A 15,319-nucleotide genomic window follows, 5' to 3' on the forward strand; every position below is an offset into this window, starting at 1 on the left:
CCCACAACACTCCTAAAATTACTCCTCCCTGTTTTACTCCCCGTTGTCCCCCATTGTGTGTGCTAAATTTGGTTGCAAGCCATTACAAAGATCGACCCACTCCTTCTTCCATGTTCCCTACCAACTCCCGCCTTCTCTTTCCCAACCCCAATCGCATTCCCATATCTATTTTATTTGGGGGAAGGGCTAATCGACAGATTTTACCTTCTTTTCGATACTGGAATAGCTTTACACACCAATAAATGAAAACGTCTCTTAAACGGTTTTATGATATCCTGTCTGCTTGGAAATTGACCAACATCACTGCATTACAAAGAGTGGCAAAAACCGATCCACTTAACTACGGATCTATTAGCTAAGTTCCAATCATCAGCAAGTTAAAATAATCCATCATCATCAATTGATTTTGAAGTCCTTCCTATTCTCCAATGGCCTAATCTCAGATCACCATTTTGGATTCAGACCAGGTCACGCCACTTTGGACATGCTGCTCCTACTCAGCCAGTAATGAATGGAGGCACTTAATGTCAAATGTGAGATAATGGCTGTCTCTCTTGACATATTTCGAGCTTTCAATACAGTCTGGTATCCCGCCTTGTTCTCCCAAGCTCTCTGTCTATGGCATTTCAGGCCAACTCCGCACATGGCTGGCTGACTTCCTCTACTCTTCTAATGTGTGACTCTCAATGGAATCCTTTCATCTCTCCCTGTAATATGGCCAGAGTCTCACAAAGCAGTGTCCTGGGCCTTGACCTATTCCTAATCTTCATCAACGATCCTCTTTATCGATTTGCTGATGACTGCGCCCTCTCCCGTGACCTCCCTCATCCTTCAGACAGACAGGCAACTCCCACTTCCCTCTCTTCAGACGAAAACAAAATCACAAGGTGGTCAAACACTTGGAATATGTCTTTCAATCCTGAGAAATCTCACATTCTCACTGTCTGGAAAGGCCTCCCCACCCCCACCCCCTCCCATCAAACCCCCTACTCCCCATCAACTGTCTTAACAGTCCTCTTGAGAAAGTTCAGCCACTCGACCTCCTGGGTGTCACTATCAGCCATGCTCTTTCTTGGGCAAACCTCATTTCCAAGTTGGCCTCCAAAGTCAGTTGCCCACTGGGCAACTGTGGGAAGCATCCTGCATCATGCAAAGTCCTTCCTTGGCATACCTGAACTCTTATCCACCTTTAAGGCTGTCATCTGCAGCTTTATAGGGAACTGGTGTCCCCTCTGGGCTGGCTCCCCTGCCTCATGTTTTGCTCAGCTTGACGCTGTGGAAACCGAGGCATTCAAGATTATTGAAATCTCTCACGATAAAGCTGAGTCTAGGGGCTGAGCACTTTCCCATCGCAGACAGGTTGATGGACTGTCTTCTACAGCCTTCATGCACCATTCGCTCATTCCATGCTTTGTCCTCACAGGTATCTGCAGGGTGCCCATGGTCCACCATCAACCCCCATCTGTTGAAAATCCCAGAATCCAGAATCATTGTTCTACTCCACTCATTTGTTCATCTTTTTTCCTGCCTGTGGAACCAACTTCCACATTCTCTTCAATCTCATTACTCCCTCCAAGTTACGACAGTTGTTCACCACCATCTCGGATCACCCCCCCACCTCATCCAAACCATGATGTGATATTTTTTTCTTCCCCCATTAACCTTCCTCCCAAAGCCCACACATCCCAAGTTTCCAGTTTTTCCTCCTGGGAGTTTTCTTCTGTATCTATCTTGTCCATCCATACATCCTCCCCTACCCCTCATTCCTCCCCGCACCCATTGTTTGTCCAAATCTCTCTCTATTTGTCCTTCAACTCCACTGTTGGTGTTTCCTCACTTTTTCTGCTCTTCTTCTCGTTCTGTTGTATCCTGATCCCTTCAATGTTCTCGTTTTTCTACGAGCCTTAACACTACAAAAAAATGTTCATTTTTGTAATTAGCTTATGTAAACTAAGGAATCGATGCATTAATTATTTATTTGAAGAACTCTTGGCATGTCTAGAAATCAACTGTATTCAGGTTAAACTGGCCTGGAGAATTCAAGACATAGCCTCGAAATGGTCTGCAAATTTAGATAGGCCAGGGTGTACAAACCCTGCTTGAGAAATGCCATCTCATTTATACAACCTGATGTGCATTTTTCAGTTCAATCTGGCGATCAAAGACATTCCTGAAGTCAGTCAAGAAGCAAAGAAAGTTCTTTCCACCAGGATTCCTGCTGTGGGCTTCCCCATGTGTGTGGAAATATCTTTAAAAACATGTGAGGTGAGCCATTTTATGTCGCATGACACCACGAAGAGTGTTGGCCTGTTTCGCGCTCTTCTTTGAACCGATGCTTTGTGACATTGGAATCGTAGCCTTAAATCCGATATGCTTGTGTATTTGCTCATTGTCTATTAATGTCGTCGTGATTGGTCTTGAAGTGCATTGACGTCAACTCATGTCTTTGTCCTGTACGTGATTTATGTACGAGTTCCTCAATGATACGATCAGTACTAACTTATCTGTGGCTTGGAGCAAGGTATTATGTACACATTTAGGACACGGGGGACCAAAAAATGAAAGTCATTGTATGATTAAGTTTTGCATATCATTTGTTAGCCAACACCATGGGGATTCAGGATCTATTTGGGCAGAGCTTAATTCTTCCTCTTTCTATTGCTCTGACAGGGTCAAAGTTGGTTATCAATTGTCTGTATCAAGGAACCACTCATCATTCTAAAATTGGTCTGATGGCTATTATACACTAATTGAAAACCACATATATGGAGAATATTTGGTTTACCTGATATTTGACCTTGAGCAAAGAGGTCAAGGTCATATGAAATTAACAAATTGATCAGTGTTCATTCAGGTCATAAATATATATGCACATAAACTTAACCATAGAAATACATGCTGTGATGAACCAAACTAACATCTTAGGATTAAAAGTGCAGATTTCGTTAAAACGTTACGTACTTCCGAACGACCTTTGATGTTCTGTATACTGGACACAAACTGGCCTTTAGTATTGATTTTTATATCATAGGGCCATCTTGGTAAACTTATTCTATCGTTATAAAATCAAGCTTATAGCTACCATTAATTTTGTAGCAGCTTGGTAAATGCAATTTGTTACGTACTTCCTAACATTTTTCACCCAATCATCGAAGTGAACCAAAAAACTGGTATGTTGAAATGATCCATGTTGAAACTTGGCATTTTAAATCATCACTTTATGCAGAAGTAAATTGCTATTTAAGATGTTCTATCAGATGCATTTCAAATTTCTGGAATAAGATTTTGTAAGCTTCACTATGACTGGGGGAAATTTTGCAAAATCTGAGATTTTACACATTTGAGGGTGCCAAGATATGCAGAAGGTCATAAGAAATGTACTGTTTCGAGGAATTGTTCTATTCTTGTGTATAATGATATATATGAAACAAAAAATGCATTTTCAACCATTTTGGACAACATATACAATCATACATGTAACCCATTTCTAAAAAATGAGCTATAAAAATGGAAGAAATAGCCTGTGTTTGGATAAAAAACATGCTTTGTAAGCAACTATATCCATCGGACCCATAGCAAAGTATACATTTTCTGAAAGCACAGACACTTGGGCATTATATAACATTAACCCTCAAGAGCCCCAGGGGTCATCGGTGACCGCATGCAATTTTGTTTGATTTTTTTTGTTCACCCAGAACATTTTGTGGGCTCGAGAGGGTTAAGATTGTTTATCTTATTAAAACTGGGTTCAATTCCTAAGCTTTCTCCTCATTTAGGACCACAGTGTACACAATACCATGCTACAAGCCCTGTATTAATTAGATTTTTTTGTGATTTTAGATTTTGACTTTGCTTGCATCTTGGATTTTGATAATTGATCAAATTTTAGCAATCACGTGAAAGTATTTCATTCTAGTTGGCGTCGAGATTGCATTGGAGTTGAAATCATGTGACTACTCTTGTCACAGAAATTGCAGCAAACACCCTCAGATAGCCAGATGTGATGTAGCAAACGCTTTGCACATTTAATCCCGACTCATGATCCGTGGTCCCGCAGCTTCGATGCACCAACTTCCATTCACACACCTTGGATCTTCAAACTTGCCGTTTGTTCTGAAGTAACTTTGCTGTGGGAATACACTTTTAGATTCAAAGTGATGTAAAATTTTTGGATAAATGCAAGATGGAGTTAAATTTTTGGATTAATTTTTTCTCTGTGTTGCCATTTCCTCCCCCCCTCCCCCAATTTTAATTGTGTTTTGCTCATGCTGCCAGTATCATGCTTCTTGGTACCACTCCCACAAAGTAAATGTTGTGGGTCTTTCTCTTCAGGGTGACTCCATGGGTTTGGAGGTCTGGAGCTTGGAGGTTCATGAAAAGTAAGTGTGCATGCATATTTGCATGTTTTGTTTATTACATTATAAAAGGCTCATGAAAGGTCAGATAATTGGGTGGTCGCTAGACTACCCTTATTCTCAGGTTTTCCGTCTGTCTGTTTGTATGTAATGGACAGCTCTGGAGGCCAGAGGAGTCAACTGATTTTGATGAAACTTGACTGGTAGGTTCATACCAGGATCTAGTTGTATGCTTTTGAGCACCGTTGCTATGGACGCCACCGTTGCCGAGCAACGGGACTTTGAAAAAAACCCGAAAATTTTTTTTTTTCAAAAATCGGCTTCCGTGCTTTTATGCGCACTCTAATCAACCTCTTTGTCAAAAATTTTCAGCCCGATCCATCAAAAACTATGACTCGTATGCAATTATATTACTATATGCTTTCACCCCAACGTTCGTGTTGGGATTCCCTAACGTAGGGTTAGGGAATCGAACACAAATTATGAATGGACAGTTGCTCGTCATATTCCTATATGGAACAACGAATGGCAAAAATGCCATCTGATGTGTTCTCTTATCCACATATTTCAAATTTGCCTTAGTCTAGCGACCACCCATGTCCCCTACCGGCTTGTCTCAATGTAATTTTACATGAATGAGATGGACATTAGCACTCATTGGGCAAATTGACACAGCATTTAGGATTTGAACCAGGGGTCAATGGACTTGGATGTGAACACGAAGCAAGCTGACCGTGTGCATGCTTACATGATTTGGAGTCTGAGTTGGGTCTGTCTTTAGCCATAGTTATTCTCCTGTTAGTCTGTCGTGTGGTACTATTGTTCTGCAAGAGACATTAATAAAAACAAAAAAAACCTGATGCAATCTACATATTCTATACTTGATTTGATGGGACTGATGAGAGAGTAATTAAACTGGATAACAACAGCCAACAGGATTCTATACTATGAGTGCCGTCTGTCTGTCTGTCTGTCTGTCTGTCTCTCTGCGTCTGTCTGTGCGTCACCATTTTTCTCAGAGATGGCCAACCAAATCTTTGTTTTAACTTTCAGAGGTTCATCAGTGAGTTTCAGGTAGTGTTTTAGGCAAAAACAAGCTTTTGAAAATTTTCAAAAAAAAAATGGTTGTATTTTTTTTTGGGGGGGGGGGGTTAAAAAAAATCTCTCTAGTGCCGAAACCTTTGTAGCTCTGTGAAAGGTAGTATTAAATCATCCTCAACACCATTCCTCAGTGGATGTGGGGAGGTGTTATGGCCCCACCGCAAAAAAGTAGAAAAAAACAATAAAATTTGATTTCTTCATGTTGCCCACGGGATTAGAACTGCACCGGGCAATGCCGGATACCCCTGCTGATATGCAATAAGTTTTACACCTTTAACTCTGTACTCTGAAGAGTATAAAGAATGAAAGTTTATTTATTTATTTTTCTTTCTATCACTCAGCTTGTTATTCTTTACCTCCTAAATGGTAGCATTCTGATACCAATTCTGTTGTTGGTCTACATTACTAACTTTTATCTTCATCATTTAAAATAAATTGTATCATTTTGCAACATATCTTTTAATGTACGAAAATTCCACACACTCAATTTATCTTTTCATTCAGACTGGCTGGCAAACCCCTCAATTAATTTTCACGAGAAGCACTCACTCCCGAAGGGAGCTGCATGGTGGTGGTAGGGGGAGAGGTGTCGTGTGTATGTACGTGTTCACCATTATCGTGCGCATGGCGGTGGGTTAATATTCATCTACGTCTTTTTTTTCTTCTTCGACAGCCACAATTATCCCCACGTTGTTAGCCGGGGGGAAGCTTGGCCTAAGTCTTTTATGAACCAGTAGGCCAGGCCTCACATTCGACTAAGGTTAGAGCCAGGAATTTGGAATTTATTCAGGGTGCTGGCGATAGCTCGCCATCTCTTTGCGAAAGACGCGTGTTTACGTTCACCAACTTATGCCGGCAGACGGGACGCCCAGTTTATCATCCATCCAAGGGACGGCACACCTTGATGAATCGCCCTGCCTGTGAAATACTGTTGACAGTTTATAGCTGGGTCGATGTTTGGATTCAGGCTGGACAGCTTTGAGGCGAGTCTGCATTACAATTGGGATTATGCATCGAATAAACAATTGGGCCATGTCAGGAGCAATATCGCATGTCACACTTGAAGCCATGGCCAGGATAAATGACATATGATGCTCCAAGATAAGCCTGGTGTTGGCTTAGTGGTTAGGGTGGCGGCTTGGGATCCTAGGGTCCTGAGTTCAAGCCCCGTTGGCTGCTGAATTAAAATACACCAGGAGGTTGACTCAGCCTGTCATCCTTCCGAGGTCAGCAAAATGAGTACCAGTGTACTGGAAAGGGGTCACTGCATCAGCGGCATAGTCGCGTCCCAACCAATGATGCAATCAGCAGCCACAGGCTGCACGAGAGAGACACAGACACAGACACAGACACAGACTCCAAGATATGTTATAAACAATCCATTCACAGTCCACAAAATCTTGTGCCTAGAAAAATTGGCCAGGCAATGGGATACTTCATTCGTGTGCAAAGACTCATTTCAACACTTTTCCTAGAGTCCTAGCAAGTTGAGACAGTTTGGCTCTGTTAGTCTGTGGAGAATGCGATAAGCATAGAATGCCTCAAGAATGTTGGGTTTGCTCCAAATTTATTTCAATTTAGTGTTAAACAACAGTAGGGACTGTGCAAAAATGTAACCATATGTTGCAAAGAATTGACAGAATAGTTTGTGCCGTACTGAGCTATTTATACACCTTAACAGAGAGTTTGTCGAAGGTGGAAATCCCCCTCGGGGGGGGGGGGGGCAAGTTAAGTTGTGACAATCTTCGTCGTGTGACCCTTAGTCTCCTTGGCAAGTTTGGTTAAGAAGTAACGACAGACAGACAGACAGACAGACAGACAGACAGACAGACAGACAGACAGACAGACAGACAGACACCAAATTGTGTATTTTAGGTTGAAGCCTTTGATACTATTAATCATAACATAATGTTATCTAAGTTATGCTATTAATTATGGAATCAAGTGTGTTATACATGAGTGGTTTTCTATTTATCTTAGGCCTAAGTCACATTTGCTCTATGGCGAGGATACGGCGGCCGTACGCCCTCTGAATTGACAGAAACGTGCGGCGGCCGCAGAGTTTCTGCGGTGGCCTCAGGGTGGCCCTACGTCATTTGGCTATCTTTTACAGGCCGTAGGGGTCGCCGTGGAATTATAACGCAGAGTTATAACTTTTTTCATTTCTACGTTCGCCGTAGCAATTCGACAAGCCAAAAAAAAAAAAATTAACCCACTCGTTATCGTCCGTCTGGCCGCATGTTCGCCTTAGGGCTCCCCTGCGGTCGCCTTGCGGGCACCTTGCGTCTGCCTTGAAAATTCTATGGCCGCCGCAGGACCCCCTTAAGGTCACCGTGCGACATCAAATCAAAGACCATACGGCAACCCCACGTTTTCGGTCTCCACAATTTCTAAATACGCCGTGCGGCTCCCCGAAAAATAAAAGCATATGTGACTGCTACATTGTGTGACTGTGGAAATACTGCGGCCACCGTATAATTGCTAGTGGCCGTAGATTTTGGACACCCCACGGCCACCGTGGCAAATGTGACTTAGTCCTTACCAATCATGTTCAATGTATTAGGTATAAATCTTCTGTCAGAGATTTGGTTGAGAAGCAAGTTAACTGTGGCGTTCCCCAAGGTTCCTTATTTGATCCATTATTATTCATTTTTTTTATATTAATGACATTCATAAATCTTCCGAATTGTTCTCATTTCTTTTATATGCGTTGATACAATTATGTCACATACTTATTAAGAGAAATGACATTCGTTTGTGTCACCGCATCATCGGCATTTTTGTATGCCTGTGGTATTATGACACAAACGCTGGGATATTGTGATAAATTTGATTCTTTGTTTAATGTCGTAAATGAGAATCTATGAAAAGTATGTGATTGGTTTAAAGTTAGTAGGTTGTCTGTTAACTCAAATTATATTAATACAATTATATTCTGTTTTGTAAAAATTTAAAATCGACTGATTTGATTGCCGTAAATGTCTATCAATTTTGACCAGTGTCAAGTTAGAGACCAAGTTTCTTGGCGTAGATATAGATTGATTCCAAACTTTCTTGGAAATACCATATTCAGGAAATCACAAATTAAGTCACTCAAAATATTGGTATAATTTATAGATTGAATTGTTTGCTCCCTGATATAAAACTGAGAATACTTTCTTGCTCACTTGTACTTCTTTCATATTGTAATTTAGTCTGGGGAAATTTAGTGTATAAAATTGCAGGTTTTTTTTTAATTTTTTGTACTACTTTTCATAATTACATTGCATGGGATTTAAGTCTGGAGAATCACATACATAAAATCAAACATGAATATCATAAATATTTTATTTGTAATTCGACCTTGTCTTGATTTATTTGTTTATTTATTTTATTTCTGTAATTTAGTACATTCTGATGTTTTTTTCCAAGTCAGATTCATTTTTCCATTTCAAGTCACCAGATCCGTGATTTCCTCTTTTCCACGATTGTGGAAAATCATATGGCTCTAATTATATACTGGCTCTAGGGTGAGGTAACAAGCAATTCCTCGATGAAAGTGAGCAAATGGGGACGATGCACTTTTTTTTTTTGTGCAAAGGGTTGTTTTTGTGGAATCTGATATAGAACTACATCACTGTGTGCTTGTGACACGCCAATATATCCCTTATGTTGTGGTATTACTGAGTTTTGAATACATGTTTGTGTACGTGTTTGTGACAGGTGTGATTGGGATGTAAAAGTTTCTCACACAGTCTACAACCGTTTGTCCCTGTTGCTGAAATCGCTTCTGTCTGTGACGAGGGTCACACCAGCATACAAGCTGTCTCGCAAGCAGGGCCCAGACTATGTCATCTTGTACAGGCAAGAAAAGCCCCATCCCTGTCTATGAGCCCCATCCCTATGGTTTATTATTTTCTTCCTAAACGTATAATTGTAGTGTTTGTCAAATATCAGCAAAATATTACATTTGGATCATCATGGAATAATTTCAGCATTTCCACTCGCATACTTCTATTTGCCCTTTTTATTTTAACAGTTTAATTCTCATAAAAGAGAAACTTTAAGAACAAGCAAATGGAGATGCGTGTTGATGGTCGTTCATGGCCTGGAGATAATGCTTCCTTTGCACTGATAACACGCAAGTTTGTAAATGAAGTTAAGGCAACACATAGCATTTGAAAAACAAGGAGAAAAAGACATAAATGTCATAGCCCCTGTGGTTTTAGTAATTTTGCTGTATGGAGTTGAAGGGCTAGCACATATTTATTTACAACTAAAATGGCCGCCAGTCTACCAGTCGGCCATCTTTGATCAGATCGCAAAATATAGTGAGGTGCACATGTATGACATCATGTACTGTGCTTGTGCCAAGTAAAAAAAAAATTGTACACCATGTCATGGCTTGTGTAAGAGTTAACACACAGAACATATAACAAGAGGGGCAAGAGATTCAAGCACAAAATGGTGGGGAACAGAGATGATAGGAGATATTGGGAATGGATGGGGGCAGAGTACATGAACTAAACAAGATGGTATTACAGGGACTTTCAGGAAGGAAAACGGGGAATTTGAAGGAGGTGGGTTTGGGGTGGATTGACGAGGGTAGAAAACGTCAAGATTTTGGATGGGGGAAGATATGAGATGGTGGTGAACAGCTGTTTTGAAGACCTTGAGGGTGGAGTGGGATTGAAGAGAGTGTGGGAGTTTGTTCCATCCATCCATCCATCCATCCATCCATTGGGACCATACTCTGTGCAGAGTATTGGTGCTGCCTAAGCAGTCTCCTTGGCTATTGCGCACAATCCTGGATAGGTCACCACTCCGAAATAGGATATCAGCATGCTGGCACTCATTTTTCTGACCTCGGAAGGATGATAGGTCGAGTCAATCCCACCTGGTATTAGTTCAATAGCAAAGTGAGATTTGAACTCAGGATTCTAGGATCCCAAGCCCACCATCCTAACCATTAAGCCAACACCAGGCATAGTTTGTTCCAGAGGTGGGAAAAAAGAGGAATTGAAGAGTGAAGGTGAGCAGTAATTCTTTATTTTGGCAGTTTCACCAGAAGTTTGAACAAAATCCGACCATACATGTCCAATAAATGGTTGGGGACACGTTTAAGTAACAAAATAGCTGCCAGTCAGCCATAATCGACTTGTGACTAACATGTGTGAAAACCCCTGGTAGCAAAGTCCACCGGGGTGACCTGGATGTATATCATATGTGCCAGATAAGGATTGTAGCCTGAAACAGCTCATCAAACTTTTAAAGAAGCTGAAAATACTTGCAAATGTACCTGCAAGAAAGGGGTGTGCCTCTGCATGAGAGATTTGGATAACTTTCTGATCAACTGGTCCAAAAAGTCGATATCTTGCAGCCCATACTACAAAATTTCCCCACCAGGTGGGTCTGTGAAAGACCCAAAGGTTTGTAAATGGACTCATTCTGACCAAATTTTCATGCTTGTTAACACCGATGGGACTGTCATATCTGGGGCTTGTCGATGCATGGGATAAATTTAAAATTATATTTACTATTCATCATGAGCGGGTGTTGTGTGGGCTATGTGTTTATCTTTTGTTTGGTTCTGGGGTCACATTTAATTATACTTGATTTTTGCATCTATTGGTGAAAGGAGGTATGTGTGTGTGTGTGTGTGTGTGTGTGTGTGTGTGTGTGTGTGTGTGTGTGTGTGTGTGTGTGTGTGTGTGTGTGTGTGTGTGTGTGTGTGTGTGTGTGTGTGTGTGTGTGTGTGTGTGTGTGTGTTTAATTTACAGGAAATGGTCCGAACCCAAATCATCTCATCCCGGATATTTCTTGTATTCCTATATTTGTGTTCAAGAACAAAACAGAACTGAATTTTTTTTACCATTTTGAAATTGCCACTTTCATCTAAATCAGTGTTTCTCAAGGTGGGGCGCACGCCCCACTGGTGGGGCGTGGCAATATTTTGGTGGGGCGTGAGGATTCAGAATTAATGAATCAATATATGATCGCTTTCATAGCTTTGCCTTTTGAACACATATGTAGTATATACTGCAGTGTCCAATCATGGTGGGGCATACGATTATTTTGAAAATCAAAGTGGGGTGTCAGACAAAAAAGGTTGAGAAACACTGATCAAAATGCTGAAAATTATGTTTGTAAGACTATTTGAATTACACATTTCACGCTGAATTACACATTTCATGCTATCAACCGCAGGTTAAAAGTGCCCATCGAGCAGAACTGAGTCTGTGTAAAGGCCCAGTCACACCTTGACGTTTTAGCCAGCAATGGCAGCGTATCAAAATGTCTGTAAAACGCTGGCTTACGCTGAACTTTTGATGTTTTTTTTTAAAGATTCGGATGTATTCATAACGAGTTAGTCGTATGCATAACATATTAGTAACGGACACAGAACGTTTCATTGTCTTATAGATAACTTATACCAACGAATGCTTAGCCTGTTGTCGGCGTTCACAACCTATGCCCAACGATAATCTAACTTATGCATAGCTCGCTGCACGTATCGCTGACGATAACTTGCCGTAGCCTATTAAAAGGCTGCCGCACAATGATTCAAATTATAACCGCCGGAGAAATGGAAGTGTCAACATCGCAGTCGCACCTTGGCGATCTTGCCAGCTTATGCCGACCTCTGAAAATGCGTCTAAAACGCTGGCGCACATCAAATACGGTATGGGTAAGTTTGGGATACGTGAATAGAACGCTAAAGTACGCTATCATACATCGTAGTAAATGGAGTACGTCTTGAAATTTTAAACATGTAAAAAATTTTACGACGTACTTGCCGTATGCCTCACACGTTCTGCATGCGATGGGAATAAGTTGTACGCACGATATGCAATCGTTGGCACACGTCGACAAAAGTTACTTGTAAGTTACTCATAAGTTGAAACACGTCGAGGTAATGGTTAGCGTCAGTGTTCCAGACTCCGTTTTATTTATTTATTTATTTTTCTTCGGTATGACGGTGATGTTGACACTTCGATTTCTAGTGCGGTTATAATATAATTAATAGGCTTCCGCTCAACGATTTAAATCATAACCGCACAAGAAATGGAAGTGTCAACATCACCGTCATACCGAAGAAAAAAAACAAAAAAAAACAAAACCAGAGAGTCTGGAACACTGACGCTAATCATTACCTTGACGTGTTTTGACTTATGAGTAACTTACAAGTAACGTGTGTGAACGATCGCGTAACGTGCCTACAACACGTTACTCATAGGTTAGAAATAAGTTTCGGGTATGCTAAACATTACCTCGACGTGTTTCGACTTATCAGTAACTTACAAGTAACGTGTGTCAACGATCGCAAAACGTGCCTACAACTTATGGCCAGCGTATGCGGAACGTGTGAGTCATACGCTGGCATAAGTCGTAAAATTTCAAGCATGCTAAAATTTGAGGACAACCGCAAAGTACAATGATTAAAGCCAGCGTACTACGACGTATGGCAGTGTTTTTCAGCGTGCTCTCAATGTTTCCAAAACTTACCCATAACGTATTCGACGTGTGCCAGCGTTTTAGACAATTTTTTCAAAAATTGGCATAAGCTGGCTAAAACGTCAACGTGCGACCGGACCTTAACACACACAGGGCATGTGCAAAAGGCCTCATTTGGCATTCACACGTCATTATGAAAGTCCCGTATTGATTGCGGTTAAGTACTTCCTTCAAAGTTCCAGTTTTTTGTTTGATCACAAACACGCTGTGTTTGTGTGCTATGGCTTTGGTGAACACATAAAAGTCGAATGGTTGAGGGCATCCACAAACATCATGTCTTGGTCTGATGTGAATGTCGCAAACTTACTTTCTCCACTCACTCACACATTTATTCTCTCGTTATTTTTACAACCTACTACCTCAAAAATGTACCGGTATCCTCAATTTGCTGTTGAAATGTTCTCTAAAGTGACATTCTCATGGAGATCACAGAGATTGTCGACTTCAGCCAATGTACAAGTATTGCAGACCTCGCACACCATGACTGCTGTCCAGTTGCTGCAACAGTGATGCGTAATATTACCTTAAAATATGTGAATTAATATCAAACAAGAACGAGAATTTCTTTGCAATACATGTCCCAACCGGTCCCAATGAATGTTTGTTTATTTAGGCGGTGTATAATGTCATGTTCAGTGTCGAAAATCATAAAAATAACCCCATGTACAAACATGAAGCAAAAACATTTTTATGGCTTATGTGCATATGCACTACATTGTGGTGAAACACCTGGGATCGTTTAAATTGTACTAGGCCATGGACCAACACCCAGGCCGAAGGGCTGAGGCCTGCTGATCTGTGCTGTTTCATCACCTGATTTACATACATTAAGCAAAAACATGCGTACAGCTTATGTGCATATATAATACATCATGGTTATATACCTGGGATCATTTCAATTGCACTGGGCCATAGACTAGCACCCAGGCCTAAGGCTCGAGGCCTGCCGATCTGAGCTGCTTCATGCAATGGCGGTGCATGATTTTATTGGGGAAGAGTCAGGCCAGTTGTCCAGCCAATGGGTGTAAGGTCGTGGATTGGAGTCAGGGCAGCTGAACACTCACCCATGCATAATATTGTCGCGGGGGTGGCCAGCGCAAGTTAACCACCCGGTCCAAATTGTGGTGATGGGCGGTTAACACCGACAGCCCCCTGGACGGCCGAGCGGTTCCTTGTGAAGAGGAGGCGGACACATTGATCCTCGGAGATTTTAACACGTGCTCGAAATGCATGGTGGAGGGCAATGGCGGACCGGCGGAGGAGCACATGGAATAAAACGGATGCACAGGGTGTTCATTCTTGAACCCACTACAAATACATGAATACAGTTTCTTAAAATAAACACATTTAATGAAAATAAATATTTACAAAGGACGATAATTGAAAAAGGAATTGATAATAATATGAAAAATAAATCCTGGAGTCGAGGCACCTCCCACACGGACTCAAATACAGACAACGGGGAAACAAAATATAAAGAAAAACTTCTCCTTTCAACGATTCTTGAACTTAGCTTGGCCCAGAGCTGATCTTTTGGGGACTTAGAATCGAGGTGTTTCCACCAGCACGTGCACACTCACGCAAAATGGCGCTTCTCTCATAGCAGGACAAATGTACGTCAGGCACTCCGTGAGCGGAACTAAACACCAAGGCTCAGACGTGAAGCTGCTTCGTGCAGCGATCGTCCTCACCGACCCATTATGACATACATAAGGCTCGGGGTCTGTTTCTCATGACTCAACCAAGAGCCAAAATGCCAGCATCTTGCTTCATGCTTGTGCTGACCCTGAACCCTCCTCCTCTCACGTGTCATCTCTCCCTCTCGCCTCTCAAAATGCGCCAGCCAACTGAGTCCTTGTGAGTAGGAGCTCCTTGTGAGCCAACGGCCATCCATATCTAGTGCCCAACTGTGTCTGCGGACGTCCTCCTGCAGTTGGGTTGCTTTTTATGAGGAGGTTGGTGGCAGGATTTGCACTCCGGCCACCGTAAAAACCCTTCATTCAGCAAAACGCAAAAACGCAAAAAAATCTGAAAACCCACTCCGTGGGAGTACCTCCTGTGCAGCTTCCCTTCGCAGGGCAGCTCACCGGATGACGGGATTGGGGCAAAGCCTTCGGGACCCCCAATCTTTGATGATGGGAGGGAAACCACGGGGTAACATCCCTGGGTCAGATTGCGGGAGAGTGTGTCGGAGTGGTGCTGAGGTGTCGTCCACCAGACGGCGGTCTCCTTGGGTTAACCTGAGACGGTCCCTTCGGGTGGGTGCCTGGAATGTCCTATCCCAAAGAGAGATGATCACGTGTCTCTGTTATCATCTGAGCTCAAGCGTTTGGACATCGGGATTGCAGCTCTCTCTGAGGTTCGGAGAC

The 15,319-nt window shown here is 42.0% G+C and overlaps 1 protein-coding gene across 4 annotated transcripts in view; it reads left to right on the top strand.

Moving 5' to 3' along the window:
• ATG13 (autophagy related 13) overlaps positions 1–15,319 on the top strand; it is a 134,499-nt gene that overhangs the window by 21,180 nt on the left and 98,000 nt on the right. For 3 of the 4 annotated variants that reach the window (XM_085881850.1, XM_085881852.1, XM_085881849.1), the window contains 3 exons: positions 2,146–2,265; positions 4,333–4,379; positions 9,159–9,299. In XM_085881850.1, the coding sequence (XP_085737976.1) occupies positions 2,146–2,265; positions 4,333–4,379; positions 9,159–9,299 (308 nt within the window). The remainder of the gene's footprint in view (positions 1–2,145; positions 2,266–4,332; positions 4,380–9,158; positions 9,300–15,319) is intronic. The other variant, XM_085881851.1, reaches the window with a different exon arrangement.

Source organism: Eptatretus burgeri, chromosome 5 (assembly GCF_056783735.1).
Source record: "Eptatretus burgeri isolate ZD-2024b chromosome 5, Ebu_testis_v1, whole genome shotgun sequence".
NCBI classification, from domain to species: domain Eukaryota; kingdom Metazoa; phylum Chordata; class Myxini; order Myxiniformes; family Myxinidae; genus Eptatretus; species Eptatretus burgeri.